Here is a 21910-nt window from a genome sequence, read left to right as displayed (position 1 = left end):
TAAGGAGCGTGTTTTGATATGTTAGTATGCTGATGGTTTTTTTAAAACGATGTGTATCTTTATATGTTTGATTTCATTACTCTTGGCATCAAATGTATAGGGGAAGACAACATGCAGAAATGGGATCAAATGCGCATCACGGGAATGTTGTCAATTTGGTTGGATTTTTATTTGAACAAGGGGATCAAATTCATGTCTATGACTACATGGCACATGGCAGTCTCTTTGAGACTCTTTCAACTAGCTCAGCTTCGATGGCATGAAGGTCATGGTGAAGCAAGCCTCTGGCACTGCCTCCCTGAGCTAGTTCACGGGAACTTCGTCGAATTATCAGTAGGGAGGCTTATTAAGGAATCGCGAGGAGGGTGTAGCAGATTTTAAAACTAAAGTCTAACCTTGATTATATACCATCGACCGGTTATAATTAGTACGAGAGGGCGTGAACGCAGCGAATGGATGGAACCTCGTTCGAAGCGACATGAGGCATTTCTGAACGAAGAGACTCCAGCATTCTCGTTCGAAGCGACATACTTATTCCAGGAGGCATTTCTGAACGAAGAGACTCCAGCATTCTCTTGAACAAGGAGAGAGATACATCCATCCTAGTCGAACTGTCGAGTACTATAAAAGCAGCCGCACGCAATGGCCGAGTTCTGGAAGCAGCATGAGCACGACATCCGTAAGCGTGGCAGAAACGATGGTGCTGAGTTAGAGGAAAAAAGGTTTGGTGGATTACTATGGAGATCCAGGAACTTTGACAGGGACGACGACGACGACGACGACGTCGACGTGTGTGATAATCTTGGTGCTTCAGCTTCCATGAGCGTGGGCCTTGGTAGTTTAGGGGAAAGGAGAGAATGGAGATCAAGGAGATTCGACGTTGATGAAGGTGCTGAGTTAGAGGAAAGAAGGTTTGGTGGATTACTATGGAGATCCAGGAACTTTAGCAGGGACGACGACGATGATGATGACCTGCATGTAGGAATGCCAGCTAATGATATCGATGGTTCTTCTGAATCCATGGACATGGCATGGGATGGCTTATGTCATGAGCCTATGATCCATAATTCGTGTCGTAGGAGCGTTGATGCTTCGCTGCAGGACATGATGATGTTGGACGACAATCATCATCATAGTATTAAGAGGGGAAGCGGTGCAGGTGATGCGGACTATAAATTTTGCAGAGCACAGGATGCTCAAAACAGCCCTTTGTTGCTGCCAACTGTTGCTGCTGCAGCAGCAGATGCTATGTTTCCATTAAGCCCCAGCTACCAAAAGCATATACAATGGCAAGGATATACAACCCCAACCGTTGGCTATGTGAGACGTGATGCAATCGTGGCCTTCGATCACGTGCGCTGCCGATGGGACATGAGCAACTTCTTCGAGCTGCCTAGCAACACCGTGATTCGAAACACTTGGTCCGCCGGCCCTAACCTGCTGGTCCAATTGCGAGACAGCAAACTCGGCAGCAATATTGACCCGGCCATCTACCTTTGGAACCCATTCAAAAACTCCTCCTTAGAGCTCCCTCCCTTTAAGTCCATTACACACTTGACCACCCTGGGCTATGGTCCAAGCACCATCGTTGCCATAGGGACTAACAAAGACGGCCGTTTCACAATCGAAAAGCTCCTCTTACACAAAAAAGACACCCGATGGCAACGCCACGCTGTCCTGCCAATGGTAGATATGGTCCCTCCACGTGCTGAAATCGTAGAAAAGAATGGCTCTTTCTACACTGTATGCACCACTCCTCAGCGCACCATGCTACAGATTCAAACTGGCGGCGGCGGCCCACCGCTTGCCTCCTATCCCAATTTGCCAGCTTCGGACGTCCCAACAAAGTTACTGCTTTGCAATCACACCATTTTTCTGGTGAATACCGCCAGCAATGGTAGGTCTTACGAACTATGGAGCTTCCAGCCAGAATGTGGGAACGATCATCGTCAATGGGCAGCACGCGTAGTGAGCGTACCTAATTTTAGTGGAAAGTATGTCGCAGTCAGAGGAGCTGGACCTCTTCTCTACTTCTTTTTCCCTGATCGTCAGGCATTCGCCCTTAATCCAGACACACTGTCGTGGCGCAGGCTGCCTGACTGCCCAACTGACCCCAGCAGCTCCCCTTTAACATTGGAGAACGTAGCGTAGCAAATATATATATCCCCACGTCAACATTAACTAATGGCTGGAATAATTCTTTCCCCCTCAGGCTTACACTCCACGTACTCCTGCACGTGCACTTACACAGTACACTACACACCCTAGCCCCTTACACACAGACTTTGTAAAAGTAAAAGGGCTCAAAGTGTTGAAAGCTTGTGCACAAGTGTGTAGAGGGTCGAGTGCATTTCATGGTTTCTAGAGCTAGCACCTCAGGCTTCACACACTCTATTGCACTAACCATCTACCAATATGGGCCAGTGCTTAAATTTGAAGGGTTTCAAATAAAGCCTGCAAATTCACGTAAGGTTGAACAATAAGTTACCAAAGTTTCAAAATGAAACCTAGTTTTTAGGTCCAAAATTGTATGGTAGACGTCTAGTCTACACATAATCTAAATTGTAATTATGTTATAAAACACCAAAAAAAAATTCTAACCTCTTAAGAATCGGTGATAAAATATATGGATTATGTAATGAGAACAAAGTCTGTGTATCACATGTACTTTTATGTGTGTGGTAAAATATTTTTCTGCCGATGTTATTTTATAAAAATACTTTAAATAATCTTTGGCAGAGTGATCTCCAAGTTTTATATTTTATCTAGCACTCCATGGATCCTTCTTCGACAAACATTAAATATTGAGCACCTAGAATACTTCTTGAAACTTCAATACCATTGCGTGTATGTTTATATCTTTAGACAAGGTATGCCATGCTTGTATGTATATCGTCTTGCAATGAATTTTGGAAATAATGCAAGGGTAAATTTTCGGTTTATTATGAAAATCGAATGTTCAAGAGAATATAAATAATGATGGGGTAGATCGCATTTGTTTATCAGGCACGCCGCACATCAACTACTGATTTAATTATCACCATCATGTGCGCTATAATCATGTTTTGTATTTGGCACATCACGATGTATTGGATACATCTATCTCACACCATACATATATTACAGTAATAAAATGTATTAGACCTTGTACTTGCAATCATCAACCCATTCAGTTACTCGTAATTACTTCCACCAGCTTGGCACCTACAAACACCTAGTCTTCAAGGGACAATTAGGAAGGACCATTTTTAAAAGGTTGTACAAAGGGAGAATATGTGTTTGGGAGGAGTCATGGATTCACCTTGGAGAGTAGATGCTTCACCTTTAAGGTTGAGTGAGGGAAACTAGATTGGACAAAGTAATATCAAGAACTAGTGTTCAATAGACAAAAGATTTTAATGGCCATAGGGTTTAGAAAAAAAAAATAAAGGCTTGAGTGGGCAGATGGTCAAGTTGGCAAAAGTTAGGGTAAAAGATGTGTGAAAGAAAGAGTGAAAAGTAGGAAAAAAAAACCTAAAAAGAAGTGAGTTACTTCTCTCTTTTACAGTGAGGTTGGGCAAGATTTTTTATCACCCTTCTCTTCCTCAAGTGTTGGCGGCGGCTGAAAGCTCAACATGAGCTTGGTGATGCTTCTCTCTAATGGCTGAGGGCTGAGAGCCAAGCTCAATGAAGCCTCTTCTCTCCTTTTTTTTATTGGTGCACTTCTCTTTTTTCTCTCTCTCTCTCTTTCTCTTTTTCTTCTCGCCTGTGTGAACATGCAAGCACTAAGCCTTTGAATTTTTTTTTTGATAAAGTTAATACACGTTGTGCTGCTGCTGCTGCTGCTTCTTCCTCTTTTTTCTTTTGAAACTACGCTAAGCCTCGCCCAGTGATGGTTGAAATGATGAATGTGCTGGCGGTGATTTTGCATGCAAGCTGGCGGTGATTTTGCATTGACCAGCCAGCTTGCAGAGCTGACTTGATAGGAATTAGTGCTGTAGACAACAGATCATGCAATGGACTCCAAATGCGAGGGGCTCAGTTTCCACACTCACAGAGATCTTAATGGCAAGTCTTCACATTGGTGTGATTCAGCCATGGGATTACCAAATGGGAATGCTGATTGATAGGTTTGATGAGCATGAAGGGTAAATTCAAGGCTGCACTTTCACGAGTCTCAGCCTCGTTTTTATCTCTAGAATGCAAAACAACACACACACACACACACACACACACACACACACACACACAGAGACACAGAGAGAGAGAGAGAGAGACGATGTTACATGATGATGGGACACTGTGGCGCACTTGACCATGAGGAACTGTGAGGCACATGACCTTGACGAACTGAGCTGAGCCTTGAAAGACCGAGGTGATGAACCTCTTTATATCGGTTAGGAAGCTACACTGCCTGCTAGTGTGTGCGCTGCAACATGCATGATGGGTGACATGATGAAGTCATTTTTGGTTGAATCAAATCGAAGACTATGGATGTAGATTGTTGATGAAGACCTCCATGTTAACCAAAGTGGTTTAACATCTTGCTTATGAGATAACTAAGGGGGAAATTTTGCATTTATTGCCAAACCTTTCCCTAACTTATTTTATGTTATCATCCAGCTTCATAGCTAAATAATAACAAGTTTCCAATGTTTATAATCACTAATGATGGTGTAGCTTCATGTCAATGACATATGCAATCGTAAAAGAAATGCAATAGTACTCATTCTTTCTCTATTTTCACATCTTAAATTTAGATGTTTCATGCAAGCACACTTTCCCCTTTTCTTTTAGCCGATGTTCAATTCTGTGGACAACTATGAATAAAACTAACCACCATGAATGTAAATTTTAAGGTATCAGGTTCACTCTTTCCTCATGCTTCTATGATTTAAACCACTAAACTACTATACCATCCAATGTGAAACTAAAACTAATGCAAGTTAAGTCATCCAATTCACCAAATGTGTCTTATATGTGTGCAAATATCTTTAAATGCTATTTAGGATAAGTGTCACCTTGAAATTTGTGCATCAAGTTTTGCTAATTGTCTTGATTTGATTTTCCCCTATGATCTTTGGTTCCTCTCTCAACTTTCCTTGCCACGCCCCTTTATATTTTTTGTGCTATCCTTAACATGTTTGTTGCAATTGGGGCTGGAGCTAGAGGTGTTAGTAAGATGGGGGTATGTATCCATCGTTATGGGTTCGATAATATGAGGCCATTAGTACATAAGTTGGAGTCATTAGAGTAGCTTAACCTCTTGGGGTTCCAAGTAAGGTTGGCAGTATGTATCCATTCTCAAGTGTTGCATGATATGGGGCCATTGGTATATAAGGTGGAATCATTGAAGCAGCTTAAGCTCTTGGGATTCCAAAGTATTAGCCATCCAACTATAGTTGTCATAATACATGGTATTAGTGATGTATGGAGAGGTGGAATAATAGTACACACCCCCACTATTCTTGTTTCCTAGCATTGGAGCTTAAGCTAGGTTCCAACTATTAGAGTCTTCTAATTGCATTATCATAACAAGTGGTGGAATAACAATTCAAAGTCTAGTCCCCCTAATGGTATTAATGGTGTATGGAGGTGTTGAACATTAGTATGCATGCCCACTATACTTATTTTTGGCGCTCTTGGGGTTTCTCTTACACCCATTGGCATTTCATCTCATTCCTAATATCTCTATGGTAGCTCTTTCCACATTTGGAGATAGTCGTGGCGTGTGGACAGATCTCATTATTATGTTCACAATATTTTATAGCTGTACTATGGCATTTGATATTATTTTAATATCAGTGTGATGTGTGTGTGTGCACGCGTCAATTTATTGTACAGTGTGCGTATGAGCACTAGTTGATTTATTTTGTAATGTGCATATGTGCACAAGTTAGATTATTGTATTAGAAGAATTGTGCAAACCTTAGAAGGTTTGAGGACAAAGGTTAATTGAGGACAAAGGCTAATTAAATGGCAAAGTCCAAATATGGATGTGTACTTTATTTTTGGCTTAAAGCCTACTTTTGGAATATATCACAAATACCCACACGAGAAGAAGCCACTCACGTTGGGAGGGGGAAGATTGCACCCAATCTTGTGTTGCCTTGTGTTGATGGTGATGTATTTCTTTCTCTTGTCTTATGTTTTGTTATATGCTTTAATTTTCAATTTAATTCAAGTAGTTGTTTTAATATTTGAAATATTTTATGAGTTTTTTATTATTTCCTTCAAGAAAATTAAAGGGTCCGGTTGCAGTGGTATCAGAGCTTTGGTGTAATTTAATTTTCTTGAAGGCGGTCAAAAGAGGTGAAAGAGACTAAAACAGAGGTGATTTTGGTAATTTTCTTGAATTTAAATGAAAGAAGAACACGTTTAGGGATTTTTGTTTATGTATGGATGAAATAAAGCTTGTTTTTGACCATTGGATAATCAATCTCCATCAATCTATTGTCCAAAGGATAAAACTAGGTGAAAAACCATTAGTGGGTTTTCCAAAATCATAAAACCACCTTTCTCTTCACTAATCCTCTTCTTAATATGTCCGTACGGATTGAAAGAGCAAGCAGAGGAGCATGGAGAGCCATAAGCAGAATTGCTAAACCTTTCCTTTGCTCAATTTCTATAATAGAGGGATGAGAATTCTTCAAGAGTTGCTTTCAAAAATTACTTTTAATTTTTTTTCCCTCTCCTCCTCAGTTGATGCGCTGGGTGCAAATCTTAGAGTAATATATATATATATATATATATATATATATATATATATATATATATATATATAATTTCCAATCTCTCTCTCTCCCTCCTTCGTACCCGGGCGGCAGCGGCTAGTGACTTCTTTCTCCATCCGGCCGGCGGCGAGCTGCGAATTCAGGGAGGGGCGGAATTCAGATTTGCCCGAAATAGAGACACTGATTTATTATTATTATTATTATTAGTCTCCCTTTTTAATCTTGCGCGCTACGTGCTGGCGTTGTGGGAGAGGTTGAAAATGTAAATTTTATAAAAGCTTTAATAAGCTTAATTAAAGGTTTATTAACCAACATAAAAGCTTTATATATATATATATATAAGTTGTAAATATTGAAATCATTATGCACTAATTATAATTTCCTCCAAAGCTTTTTTTTAAACAAATCTGCGCTAAACTTCATGAATTCCAAGATGATTGAATTCACCTAATCATTTCATTTAGGCATTTATTAAGTTTGGGTTTAATTATGCGTTGGATTTAAATTAGTAGAAAATCATGTTAAGCAAAGCTTTTATTATTAAGCTTAATTAAGAAACTCTTTGAGCTTTAATTAATAAAGCTTTAATTTTAAAAGTACATGGATTATTTCTTGAAAAATTATGCATTTGTGTATTGAGCTAACTTGGCAGGACTCACATCTAGCTCGACGTTCCATATGAGATAAGAAACCCTATCTTTTCTCTTGTTTTTAATTTTTCCTATTCCTTTTAATTGTTAGGAAATGGGTGAATATCTGCAGCACCGTCATACTATTCAGGAACAGCTTGACTCTCTCCATATTCTTTTGAATCAAGAACGAAAGCATCGAAACAACTTTCAAAGAAAGATTGAACGACATCTGTCTAGAATGAACAAATATATTAAGAAGAAAGTTAAAACTGTGGAAGCATCTGATATGCATAGTCCAACCAATGACATCGTATCCAAGCTGTCTGTTGTCAAGTGTTTCAGGTGTAAGATGTTGGGACATTATGCTAAATCTTGCCCAACTAGAAAGAAGAACCAAATTGCACAAAAGGACATGCTTGACACCGAAGAAGTTAACGCACTCAACACATTAACCAAAGGTGGAGGTATGTATAAAAAAATTATTTATTGTATACAATTTCTTGTTTGCTTTTGTATCTGTTTTCTGAATATTCTTTTCTTCTAGACCTAGTTAGAAAACTTTAGCTCCTGAAAAGAATTTTAGATACAGTGATCTAACTAGAAAGATCAAGACAAGATTAGTAAAAGTTATCTTCAAGATCTAGTTGCCCAAATTCAAGTAAAAATGATTACTAGACATTTCATAGAAGATTAAGACCAATTTGAAGATTCAAGAACCAAGCAAGTTTCTCCAGTCTTTGATTCAAGTTATCAATTGCTTCACCATTGAATTTAGTGATGATGAGAAAACTAAAGAAATAGCTCTCAAGTGACTAGAAACCAAGCTTAAGTTGTATACCAGGGTGGTTGCAAGATCAGGGTGCCCAGTTTTGTCCACTCACGTACCCTGTAAACAGTAAAAAAACAGGCATTTGTTTACCTTTAGTGACTAATCTCTCCTAGTAAATGAAGGAATTTCGTTTCAAGTTCTTTTGTTGGAACATCATATTCAAAGTTGGAAATATAGTTGCATAATTTGATTAAGAATTAGATAGTCAAAAGTCCTCATTTTCTTAGGTACAAAGTTAATGTATACACCCTATCCCAAATTTGAACTGATTCCATAAAATGCTAATATCTTTTACATATAAACTCATATGAGATTCCCACTTTGTACCTTAGATCTTCACATAATATGGAGCTTAACTTGATTTTTTAAGAAAATTTTAAGATATTTGTCTATTTTCTTTAAATATTTCAAGGTCTTTAAAGAGTTATAATATACGCCACTTTTTGTACCCACAATAGCTACCACTTAAAATCCTCAATCTTGTAGATCACAAGAGTGGGTAGATACTGAGTATTTTACTACATAATCTTCCATTGGTCTCTTCTTTGGAGTCAGCCTTTGTAACTTTTCTAGTACCTCAGTGGTGGTCTTGTTTCTCTCCGGAATCTCTTTAAAAAAAGCTCTCTTCAGTTCCTTTAATGTCTGGAAATGGTCCATCGTACTGTGCATACAGCTGGTGGCTTTGCTACCCAAAGTTGTTGCAAAATACTCTATTTTTTGTGGTAATAAGGCTTTGGAAGCCAATAAGGTGCTCTCAAAGGCAAAGCCATAAGCATATGGATCCTGCTCACTTTTGCTCTTGAACTTTGTGTATTTCAGAGACATCCTCCCTGAGGCTACTTGTTCTTCTCCTTCTTGGTCTCTTAGATGATCTTGATTTTGTTATTCTTTCTCTGGCACAGGGCCCCTTCTAGAAGTCTTTCTGCACAATGCTATGCCCCTCATTTTTTAAGGCCTCTAACTACCACGGTGATTGTGCAGTATTCTACTGGAACTTCCTTCATTCTCCCATGAACGGTCCATTACACTACTTATGACTCACTCATGAACATTCCGGACACCATGGCGTGCATGCTTTCTTGCGTGACCTACCCCAACTAACTCCTCTGCATTAGGAGTTTTAATTAAGAGAACATGCATGTCATGCACATGAAAAAAATTCAAGCTTCCTATGTAGAAATAACACTTACCTTCCTACTCCCCTTCTAGCGTGCTAGTTCCCAGCAGGATCACCAAATGTCGCCATCTAATCAAGACCCAACAATTGAGTGGTTCCAAACCACCTAGTCAGCTCTTCTATGACTATCTCTACTGTGATTAATACTATAAGCCAACGTAGAGCATTGAGCTCCGGCCTACCCATAGGCATGGGAGTTAATTAAGATTATACACGGGTTAGATGCCCATTCATTCATATCTCTCGATAGTAGTTAACACCAAAAATAGACATTCATACAACACAGAGTAACAACAAGAGAGATGGAACTACCCCTAGAAGACATCCTCCTTCGAACATTTTCACACACCCCGGGGAAAATCTCCCTTCCTCCTTACATCCATCCGAGTACTACCCGATTTCAAGAAACTGTTATTACAAAAGATGTTATAGAACAAGAAATATCGACTTAAAATGAGTCCATTACCAAAGGGAGGAACCCTAATCAGCCAGATGGGTTGTCTGGCTGCCAACAATGGTATGAGATAATAAATGTATACTTCATTGCAGGGTGGTTGCAAGATCAGGGTACCTAGTTTTGTCCACTCAGGCACCCTGTAAACAGTAAAAAAACAGACATTTGTTTACCTTTAGTGGCTAATCTCTCCTAGTAAATGAAGGAATTTCGTTTCAAGTTCTTTTGTTGGAACATCATATTCAAAGTTGGAAATATAGTTGCATAATTTGATTAAGCATTAGATAGTCAAAAGTCCTCATTTTCTTAGGTACAAAGTCAATGTATACACCCTGTCCCAAATTTGAACTGATTCCATAAAATGCTAATATCTTTTACATATAAACTCATATGAGATTCCCACTTTGTACCTTAGATCTTCACATAATATGAAGCTTAACTTGATTTTTTGAGAAAATTTTAAGATATTTGTTTATTTTCTTTAAATATTTCAGGGTCTTTAAAGTGTTATAATATACGCCACTTTTTGTACCCACAATAGCTACCACTTAAAATCCTCAATCTTATAGATCAAAAGAGTGGGTAGATACTAAGACATTAGTAGAATGTGGTGGTTAGTAAAAATTACAAATCCAATGGTTGGATTTTTAATGATCTCTTTTTCATAATCTAATTTATAAAATTACATTTTTGATGTGAATCATCTAAAACCTATAGGGACTAGTGTACTTGTAATGGTGCATCTATGGAAAAATCAATTGGATCACTCTAAGTATGGAAAGATCATTTGTTTATCATTTCATCATATTTTTGATTAATTTTGATTAATTAGAATAATTTTTATTATATTAAAATAATATATTATTAATTTAAGGACAAACTTATTTTTTATTATTTGCTTTATCTCATTTTAGGTATCTTGCCTCCCAAAATTTGCTCTCCAAGCATTGTCCCAGTCCAGCATAAACTGGATAAAACTGGACACCCTAATCTTGCAACAACCCTGCAAATGGTTTTTACATCAATCCACCAACTGTTAAGAGTAACCTCTATATAAATATGTTTTTTGGTCATTGTTTTATGCATTGATGACATGTGATTGTTTTATGCATTGATGACATGTCATTGTTTTATGCATTGATGACATGTCAAGATTTTGACGTTCAAGGTCATCTAAGATAATAGATATGGGCTCATTGCATTCTTGTTTGGGCATACAGCTTATGCAGTGTGATGATGGTATTATGATGTTGTAGTCAAAGTATATATAGAGACTGCTTACATAGTTTGGTCTTGAAGACTATATCTGCTGCTACACAAATACACAGGTGCTAGGCTTAGTCTCCAGCATGTAGGTGAACCATTTGATATATCACTTTATCTATGTGATACGAGCTCGTACATTTAGTTTGAGGTCTCCTCATTGAGTAGGTTTCATGCATTGACAGGTTACCAAGCAAGTATTTGGATACTTATAGGAACTCAGTCCCTTGGGTTATTATTCTATGCTAAGGGGGGTGATATTCAGCTGCATGTTTTTAGAGACTTTGATTAGGTTGTTAGATGTTATGACACACGAGTGTCCACCTACTAGTGGCTTTTTCTTTCATCTTAATGATTCATGTATATATGGCTTAGCAAGAAGTAGGCAACGGTAGTATGGCCACTTTGAGCTATGAAGCTGAGTACAAGGTAGCTTTCATAGCAACTGTAGAGTGTGTGTATGGATTAAACACCTTTTAGTAGACCTTGGTGTTGGACACATTCCACCTCCATCTTCACTGATAGTAGCCAGAGGTAATTTTCCATCTGTGAGGAACCTAATGTTTCATGCTCGCACAAAGCACATTGAGGTGCATTATCATTATGTCAGGGAGAGGCTTGTTGTTGGAGAGATTAGCCTAGCTAATGTCTCTACAAACGACAATGTGATAGATATGTTCATGAAGGCTCTCTCACGAGAGAAGTTTGAGGCTTTTCACAAAGCTTTAGGCTCATTGCCATTTGGGGATTGACCAGACACATGGCTCTTATACATGTTCACATCATCACAATAGAAGGGATTTGTAACCATTTATATAGTAGTGATGTGTGGATGTAGGCTAGTAACGGGTTGGGTCACTTTTTCCCTCCTTATAAAGTTTTTTCCTCTAAACGTGTGGTACACACTTATAAGTGATTGTATAAGTGACCTTATCATGTCACTTCACTTGTATCATTTATTCTTATCAACCTACTTTGAGTGTTGTGCTTCTCTCTATCTCTACTTGCTTACTGCACTTGTGTGTGTTGCTACCTTTGTCTCCACTCCAACATGTAGAAGTATCACTTCTATGTCCACTATGCAACACAAAGTCTTATCCATTTTTGACCAGTGCCTTAGATGTCAAATAAAGTTGTAAAAGTCCACACACTTCTTTGTTCATAGAAGTCTACATCACTTCTCTACTCACCTCCTCACTTCTTTGCATGTAGAAATCTTTTTAACTTCTTTGTTCATAGAAGTCTACATCACTTCTCTACTCACCTCCTGACTTCTTTGCATGTAGAAATCTTTTTAACTTATCTACTTGTACAAGTCTTCAGAACTTCTTTACCCTAGAAGTTTGCATCACTTCCCCACCCGTAGAAATTTCACACTTTTACACAATATTCCAAACTTGTATAAAATCTTCCAGAAACCTTGTTTTGCATCCCAAAAGTCTAATTTTGGTCTCTCCTAGGAGTCCATACTGGCCGCCTCAACAAGCTTTACACTTCTAAATAGTTTGGTGGAAACTTGTTCAAGGTGTTTTCTACAAAATACTATTACAAGTTTAAAGGTGTTTTCTACAAAATACCATTACAAGTTTAAGTTTGAGCTCTGTCACCTAGAGGTAGCTCCAAGTCATGCATAACTCCTAGACTAAGGAGAGCACATATGGTGCTACAAATTGAGACTAAAGGGGGATCTCTAGCCAAGGCTAAATTTAGAAAAGAAGGTAAAAGGAGGCACAAGGACTCTCTTGAGCACCAATAACACAAAGGGCCAACACTAAATTAGTAACTTTCCACATGTTATTAACTAATAAGAGTGGCATAGTGATATTCACTCTTAACATCTCTTAAGCTTAGACTCTTGATCATTCCTAGGATTACAAATTAGCCCAAGTTCATTTTGAGGACCAAGAGTCTTTGAGTATTACATCCAACACTCAATAAATGATGATAAATCTAGAAAACTTGGATTTAGAAGCTATATAGGACCATAAGCTCCTGAAAAAAGAGCCTCTGAGGCACACCACACATTGCATATATCCATAGTGCCTCTAACTCTTACAATGTAATGGGGTTCTATCCCCCATCACCAACCTTATACCTTGCCTCCTATAAAGGGGGGGTCATTATATAGGTTGTCCAAAGAACCAAGAACATAAATGCAAACTAGAGTAGGCACATATTTCCAAGTTGATGAGCAAAGTTAATGGAACGATATACCTAATTCAACATTTAGAGTTGTTTGATCAAATTTGTAATTTTATTTAAAATATCAATGACCCTATAAAGTGAAAGAATGTGAAACCATAGAGTACCACGTGTAGAGTGGAGGTGCAACATGCGAACGGAGGTCAACAACAACCGACCAGGTCCCCTGCCCTAAATATCCTGTGAACCACCATAAAGGTGGGGGATGAGGGGAGACCAATGGTCATTTAGCCCTATATAGAGGTGTCAATTGACCCCAACCCACTATGTGAGATAATACACTCACATGGCATGAGGACGAATTCATGGAATATTTTATATATTCCCATGTTGTGTAATTTATGTATTCTTAAAAGAACTCATGGAATATTTTTATTCCCTTTATGTAATAAATTCTCCTAAGTGGGTTTAGATTAGGACGCCTTTCTAAATTCGGGCATTCGTATCTTACTTTACGCGTACGCGGGTGAATCCATACAAGCATGGGAGTGTTGGTTGCATTGTCTTATTGATATGAAGTTTCATATGGATGTTTATTTTTAATCAATTAATTTATTAATTGATTGGCTTAGTTGATGCAAGTGTAGATCATTGGATCGGATAATAGAGGCAAGCTGGTGTTGGTCAGGAAATACCTTGAGATGACCAATTTTGAATATCGACGAATAATATTTGATTTTGTAATGACAAGTGCCATTAATTTATGTGGAAGCTATTCATATTTATTAAGCAATGTGTATATGTTAACTAGGACATGTGAGAGTTCCCTTATGCATATTTTATTTTTCAAGACATGTGCATTTTTATAAAGTTGAAGGCTCACACAACCTAGTTTTAAAGAAGCCTAGCTTACACGCTCAAGAAAGCTATTTTTGAAGCAACTTACTTTTGAAGAATACCATTCTTTAAGAAGTTGAGATTTTTGTAAAGTATACTATTTTGAGCCCCAAAAGCTACATAGAAATATATTTAAGTACACCAAGAGGAAGCGTGCGTTCACTCTTGTGTGGAGGCAAATTGGACCCAACATTGTATATTGAGTATTTTGTTTGTTCTATTTATCTTCAATATTTTATTTATTGCAATCGCTATTATGGGTTCGACACCTAAAGTTGAGTCTCATAAAATATATTCCTGACCAACACCAACTCACCTCCATTATCTAGTTGAATGATCTGCACTTGCATTAACTAAGCCAATCAATTAATAAATTAATTGATTAAAAATAAACACCCATATGAAACTTCATATCAATAAAACGATGCAACCAATACTCCCACACATGTACGGATTTACCCATACACATAAAGTAAGCTACGATTTCTCGGATTTAGAAAGGCATCCCAATCTAAACCCATCTAGGAGAATTCATACTATAAAAACCTGTGAATAAAAATATTCCATGAATTCTTTTAAGAATCCATAAATTACACATGGGAATATATAAAATATTCCATGAATTCATCCTCATAACAATAGGAGGGCAAGAATTCATTCTAACACCCCTAGATGCAAAGCCCAATGCCGAGCATGAGCTGACGAGGCTCTGATACCATGAAAGAACATGGAACCACAAAGTACCACACAAAAAGTGGAGGTGTAGCTTGCTGACGAGATGAAGACCAGCAACCAACCGAGTCCCCCCCACCCGAATATCCTATTAACCACCATGATGAGGGGAGACCAATGGGCATTTAGACCTATATAGAGAGGTCAATTGACCCTAACCCACTATGTGGGATAATACACTACCACATGGCAATGTGAGGAGTAGGAGGGCAGGAATTCATTCCAACACAAAGGTTAGGATATTTGCACTGACCCTTGAAGGCAAAGGGTATGTCAATGGTTAGATCCCTAAAGCATAAGGAGAAAGTTGAAATTAATAAATTAAAAGAAGTCTTCACCATTAAAAGTGGTCCCAACTGGAGCACTAAACCAAGGTGTGTCAATGGTTAGATCCCTACAGCTTAGAAATTAATACTTTAAAAGAAGCCTTCAACATTAGAATTGGTCCCAAGTGGAGTACTAGAAGTATAGCATTGACAGCAAAGGATAGGGGAATTATTAAAAGGTTTCATCACTGTCATGAAATATCTTAACTATAGATGTGAAGAGCAAGAAAAACTCAGTGAGAAGCAAATGCAATCGCAATTTCTTAACTCTAGATGTAACAAGTAATCGATGATAAGCAAATGCAATTATAGCTTCTTCTAGGGTTAACAAATAAAGAATTACACAATCTATTACTAGTTATGTGCCCCATGTATATTGACCAATACTATATGATGGTAGTCAACTTAGACGATAATATGATGGAGAGAACATCCCATGAATTATCCCATGGTAGTCAACTTTGACGATAATATGATGGAGAGAACAGAATATGAATTGCATAGTGATGTGTCCCATGGTAGTCAACTTCGACGATAATATGATGGAGAGAACAGAACATGAATTGCATAGTGATGTGTCCCATGGTAGTCAACTTAAACGATAATATGATGGAGAGAGCATAACATGAATTATTCCTCATTCACTAAATGTGTCCCAAGGTCCAACCATATCCAAATTTGATCCAAACAAGAAAGAGGGAACACGAATCAAAGGGTTAACATCTGAGGAGGAGCTGAGCACTAGGCTACATGATTAAATAACCCAACCTGTAAGAATGGTAGTCAACTTCGACGATAATATGATGGAGAGAACAGAACATGAATTGCATAGTGATGTGTCCCATGGTAGTCAACTTAAACGATAATATGATGGAGAGAGCATAACATGAATTATTCCTGATCCAAATAAGAAAGAGGGAACACGAATCAAAGGGTTAACATCTGAGGAGGAGCTGAGCACTAGGCTACATGATTAAATAACCCAACCTGTAAGAATGGAGATGAATGAGCATTTGCAAAGACATTTGCATGATTACCCAAAAAAAAACTTGCAATTTTGAATACCAACGTATAGAAGCAAGTCCCTTTGGTTGTTATCAATATCCACAAGATAGAAAGGGAACATGCATATGCCAAATGATAAATTAAACACTTGAACAAGAACATACTTAGATTTGAAAATAGTAATGATTGACAATTATCAATATCCACAAAATAGAAAGGGAACATCAGATGTTATGAATGATAAATTAAACACTTAAACATAAACATACTTCGATTTGAAAATAGTAGTACTAATTGATAAAACCTCATTTATGGAGATAATTTTTTTTAAGCTGTATATTAAAAATTACACGCTATAAAGCACGTACAGCACAATGTACCATTTGGAGATATTGACTTGACCATGTTTGGAGATTTATGTCAAATAAAACCTGGGCATGATAGGTGGATAACAAACAAAGCAATCAAAAATTTAAAATTCTAGCATGAAAATGTTATATACTTTGAGTTGCGAAGTTATATGAAGAGGCAAGACAATAAATAATTTGTCATCACCATGTTAACAATGCTGATACATACTAACAAAATGAAACATTCAATTTTAATCTTCACCATTTAACTTAATAATACTCCACTTATTCTTTATTGTAGAATTAAAAAAATAGTGATTACTTCCTTTTTGCAACGTTGCCTCCTCCTTGCTATCCATTCTCTCAGTTTTATAATATTACCTTCTTAAGTTTATGTTGAATAATTATGTAACTCTCATTTTAATATATACTCTAGACACTTGAGGGTTATAATTTATGCTCATGATTATTCCAAATGGATATCTTCCTCTATTTCTAGCTTACAAATTAGAGAGAGAGAGAGAGAGAGAGAGAGAGTCCTAAAAAAACACAAAGTGGATACATAGGTCAATATTTTGCTAGATTTCACATGTAAAATGAATACAACATTGAAAACTTGCTAGCATTGTGAACATCCTTTTAGATGGAAAAGATGATGCTCCTTTGCTTTATGTGAAAAGGGGTACTTTGTAAAGACCATTCGTGATTGTACATGGAAAAGAAGATGCTCCTTTGCTTTATGTGAAAAGGGTTTTTTTGTAAAGACCATTCGTGATTGTACATGGAAAAGATGATGCTCCTTTGCTTTTTGTGAAAAGGGGTACTTTGTAAAGACCATTCGTGATTGTACATGGACATATTCATTAATTAGTGTCTGCTTTGTGGGCACTAATTAATGAATAGTCTAAGGTTAAGACATTAGGATTTTTTTTTCATAAGTTCACAGATACGTTAAATATACATAATAAAAAGAAGTAAAATTAATAAGTTTACATATACACACAGATAGTTTTTGCACAAAATTTAACGAAGAATTATTAAAAACTTCTTGCATTTTTTAAAGCCTAAAAAAATTACACAAAATGTAATAAATAATTATTAAAATATTTTTAATTTTTTAAATATCTAAAAATTAGTGAAACTAAAGACATCACTATGTACATCAACAAAAGTCATAATTGGTATTACATCAAAACTACATCCATTGATATGTACAAGAAGAGTTTCTAAATGATCATGGACAAAGTCATTTACATAGTTACATTACTACATCATAGCTGTGGGGGTGCTATAGGAATATACTCATCCTATTCAGTTATGGCATGAAGAAAGTCTTGAATCTTTTCTTCTTTATCCTCCACATTTGCTAGATCCAAAAAACATGTATCTTTAGCTTCTACATTATTATCCTAAGCATAAGATTTATCTACAAAGTAACATGCATGTTCTCCTTTGATCTAGTTATCTTGATAAAAAAACCTTTCGTATGTTGGACAAATCAGCACTGGCAAGGTCCTTCATACACTTCCAAATAGCTCTTGCCTTCACTAAGCTCATGCCATTTCCCGTCTATGGAACAACCCAAGATGTACAAGGGAAGAACTTCCCGAATTGTATCATGCCATTTCCCGTCTGTGGAACAACCCAAGATGTACAAGGGAAGAACTTCCCGAATTGTATCATCTTCAGAAGAGTCATCCCAAGTGTTGTTGACCTTCTATTCGGGATGAAGTCCTCTATGAGTAGGAATGCCCTCTCAAAGATATTCAGAGAGGTCAAGCAAAGTTGATTGTTGAGATTGCCAACCATGACCATACTGTGCATACACAATTCTGCCTCAATGTATCTCATTGGTAGAAACGTTGTGCACAAATACTCTGAAATGTACTTTTTACATGTCCTTCATGCAATAGCTAAGCATCCCCTTGAAAATATGCATCTTAACTTGATGTAGAACACAACACATAATGATGATGCCATCAGGCTTGCATGTGCCCCAGTGCATATAGGATTTCAATGTTTTAACTACATAGCAGCGAGCAGAGAAGACACTCATGTCTTAATCACCATTTGACAATGCAAGTGATTCATCATCCCACCCTTCTCTAATGCAGGTAATCCCTTATGACACTTGTTTTTTTTATAAAACTACATATTGGTGCCCACATTGAAAGGTAAGGATCACCACTTCCAACACCGATTGTAATAGAAACTTCCAAATCCTTAACCTTGTCTGGTTTTAAAACTTTTGAGGTGTAAGGTGTATCCAAATCCTTAACCTTGTCTGGTTTTAAAACTTTTGAGTTGTAAGGTGTATCCATAGACTTGGATACACCTATAAACAAACATGCAGACAACATTAAATGAAAAAATACAAGACATGCAGAAGCAAAAACAATGGTAACAATGTATTTGCACGAACCTATATTTCTTGCTTTCCTTTTCATTGTCCAAAGAGAAGAATCAATACCAAGTCGCGGATCTATATATTCTTTCCCTACGAATGGTGGATTTTTATCAGGGACATGCACAGAATCATTCATGGGTTCTAATAGAGCAAAACCAAGAGGGACAATATTGTGAGTAGATGCCTTTGTCTAGGGTCTTCCTATATAGATCTCGTACATTACAGTGCTCTATCTCCTACAATAGAGACCCAAAACACCCAACATGCACATACATAGCCCAACCACATCTGCACACAACCGACCTAGATGACCGACTGAGAAGATTTGAGAGATCAATCAAATGGCTCGACACACAGGATGAGATTCATGAAAAAATACAAGTAAATGAACATGCAGAAAAACAAACGAAACCGTGTGCACATACATTAACCATAACCAGTCCAAGAAGTCCAGATTAACTAACTATTAGTAAATGAATGAGAAGACCTTGAATCAAACCAACAAGGCATCATAACATTACCAAAATCTTAATCAAGCGAGCATGCATCAAAGCTGAAATCCGAATCAATATGAGATTTACTTGTCACCGTCCTTGAGGTGGCTACTCTCAGCCACTCGAGTAGGGCGACTTCAGAACTGTAAGGAGGAGCAAGAAGCGCGAGAGGAAGAGCACCATGAGATAGGATGACCCACGAACATTCCTGATAGAAGACCCTAGAAGACCTTTATACCTTGCACCATTTACACCCTAAGGATTCAAACCATCACCACTTACACCCTAACAAATTAATACCAAAAAATAGGTTTTGCATCCATATTGACTATAATAAGTGAAACAATATTTTTTACAATGACAATCTGTAACATGCCTATCTTCAATAATGATATATGCCCATGAATTTATGGTCTTTTGTGGTGTAAAAATCAACAATTTCAATAAACGATCTGTTTCCACTTACAATCTTAGAATTCTAAGCCCAAATTCAGAATTTGCGCGTGATTTAACCCTAATATACGATTTTACTACTTCCAAAATGGACATCAGATGGAGCCTATACGTAATTTTTTTAGTTATTTTCAGTTCCATGCTACCTCTGACCGGAAGGTACATGCGTACCATAGCTTTGCCCGTGCATAGGTACCATTCCTTTCCCTAGGCCCATACAAGCCACAAGTCGGTGTACTTTCACCATACACCGTCCTTTGCACCCACGCTTTACTCTCACTTTCCCCGCACCCACACCTCCTGCGTACCTGACCCAGTCTGCACCTGATACTCTATGCGGTACTGTACCCGACAACCCTCTGCACCCCTCTTCCAGCAAGCCATTTTTGCCCATCTCCAAGTAAGCCCTCTGCAGAATATTTCTTGCCTCCTCTCACCCTTGAGGGTAGAGTGTCCTTAGCTACTCTCTCTCCCCCCCACCCCCCGATGTGAATAAACTTAAGGGATGACTCCTCCTCCTCTCCCTATAACTACAGCCTTCTCCCTGCGAATCCAATTTAAGGACACCTTTTCCCTGCCCCCTCCCATTAGCGGTGACTTTAGTAAGGGCTTTTAGGCTCTTAGAGGTGGTTCACACCTAGGAGTTTGCTAATAATTTGAGCAAATGAGCTCCGAATTGAGATCCGACTGAATCGTTGGATTCATGACATCGTGGGCTACAAGAAAGCGGGCAAAATGCCTCCTTCACAAGAGCGCCAAAATATCGCTTCAAGAGATGCGCACAATAATAATGAGGCTTAGATGCCGCCCCATCTCTCCCCTTGGGAGCCCCACAAAGAATTAATGACTAGATTAGCTTGGTCATCATTTAAAAGGAGGTTTTTTTAATTAATCTTTAATGTTAACTTTAAAGAGATTAAGAAAGAGATGCCACTTTTCTTTATTCCAAATTTTTTGGTGAAATTATTGTTTTCTCAAAGAAAAGTGATGAAATCTGTCATATTCTAGAGTTCAGTTTGTAAATTATTAGTTAAGTACAGGTATATCTTATCCCCGCCTCAACGCTAATCCCGTTTATGTTCTTGTGTAGTCGAGCGGCGATGTTAGAGAGGCCCTGAGTCGACCCAATGTATCCCTCATACCATTGGGAGAATAAGATTTTGCCAACACAGGCGAATATTGTGATGCTGCCTAGTTCTATGGGCCCAAGCTAGTGCGGTGAATAAGCCCTCCCTAGCGCGTAGACATCTCTTTGAGGGGCGGGAGGATCAAGTAATGTAGCCTGACAGGGTGACATGCCAGCTCGAGTTCTCGCCAACTGCCAACAACGATGAGGTGTATGGTCCCGTAGAAGGGATTACCCAGTCTATATAGACTAGAAGGCCAAATTCTAGATCATTGGCATAATAAAATAAAGAGACTAGATTTGGCTATGAATAATTTTGAACAATGTATCTATTTTTTTTAAATCCTTTATTTGTAAACATTGTGTATCATTGATAAAGACTCTTTAAACGAACCATGTGTAAGGCCTTTAATTAAGGAACTTGTTTATTTATGTCAAACAGTGTGGTAGGATTAATTAGAAAATAAATTGACGTGTGAGTTGGGTGGAAAGTGGGAGGATGGAATGCCCTGACAGCAACATCCTATGGACGAGAGGACCCGATTAGTCGGGTAACTTTCCAATAAATTAATTAAAACGCTACATTAGATAAATAAATCCCTGGGCAACCTTACTCTAGAGGTCTAGGTCAGTAGTAGCTGTGCCTTGTATAGATGAGGAAAAAAGCGTTGTTTGTAGATGTCAAGAATAGAGGTTGCTCAAGTTAAAGTCGATAGTGGTTTGATTTTAGAAATCCTTTAAAAAGACCATGCTCCCCCTATGAGATAAAACAAGGTCATACCTACTAATCGTATCCTTGTATCTTACATGGTCAAGGTGTCGCGACGACGAGTAGGAAATTATCCCAAGTTAGACTTAGTAGACTATGACGGAATGCCTTGACGGCAACATCCTATGGACGAGTGGACCT

General features: G+C 37.8%; 1 protein-coding gene across 1 annotated transcript; it reads left to right on the top strand.

The window, feature by feature from the left end:
- The first annotated feature begins 780 nt into the window (after nucleotides 1–780).
- On the top strand, nucleotides 781–2475 carry LOC147617528 (uncharacterized). The gene has a single exon (XM_086775420.1). The coding sequence runs from the start codon at nucleotides 820–822 to the stop codon at nucleotides 2149–2151; it is 1332 nt and encodes a 443-aa protein (XP_086631546.1). The 5' UTR covers nucleotides 781–819; the 3' UTR covers nucleotides 2152–2475.
- Nucleotides 2476–21910: the final 19435 nt, after the last annotated feature.

The sequence above is a fragment of the Cibotium barometz genome, chromosome 36 (genome assembly GCF_041138505.1).
Source record: "Cibotium barometz isolate CiBa-2024 chromosome 36, ASM4113850v1, whole genome shotgun sequence".
Classification (NCBI taxonomy): Eukaryota; Viridiplantae; Streptophyta; class Polypodiopsida; order Cyatheales; family Cibotiaceae; genus Cibotium; species Cibotium barometz.
Note: the sequence above shows the minus strand (reverse complement) of the source record. Positions and strands in the feature narration are given on the sequence as shown.

Coding starts and splice junctions, on each gene's coding strand:
- LOC147617528 (XM_086775420.1), top strand. CDS start 820: ATGAGCGTGGGCCTTGGTAGTTTAGGGGAAAGGAGAGAATGGAGATCA.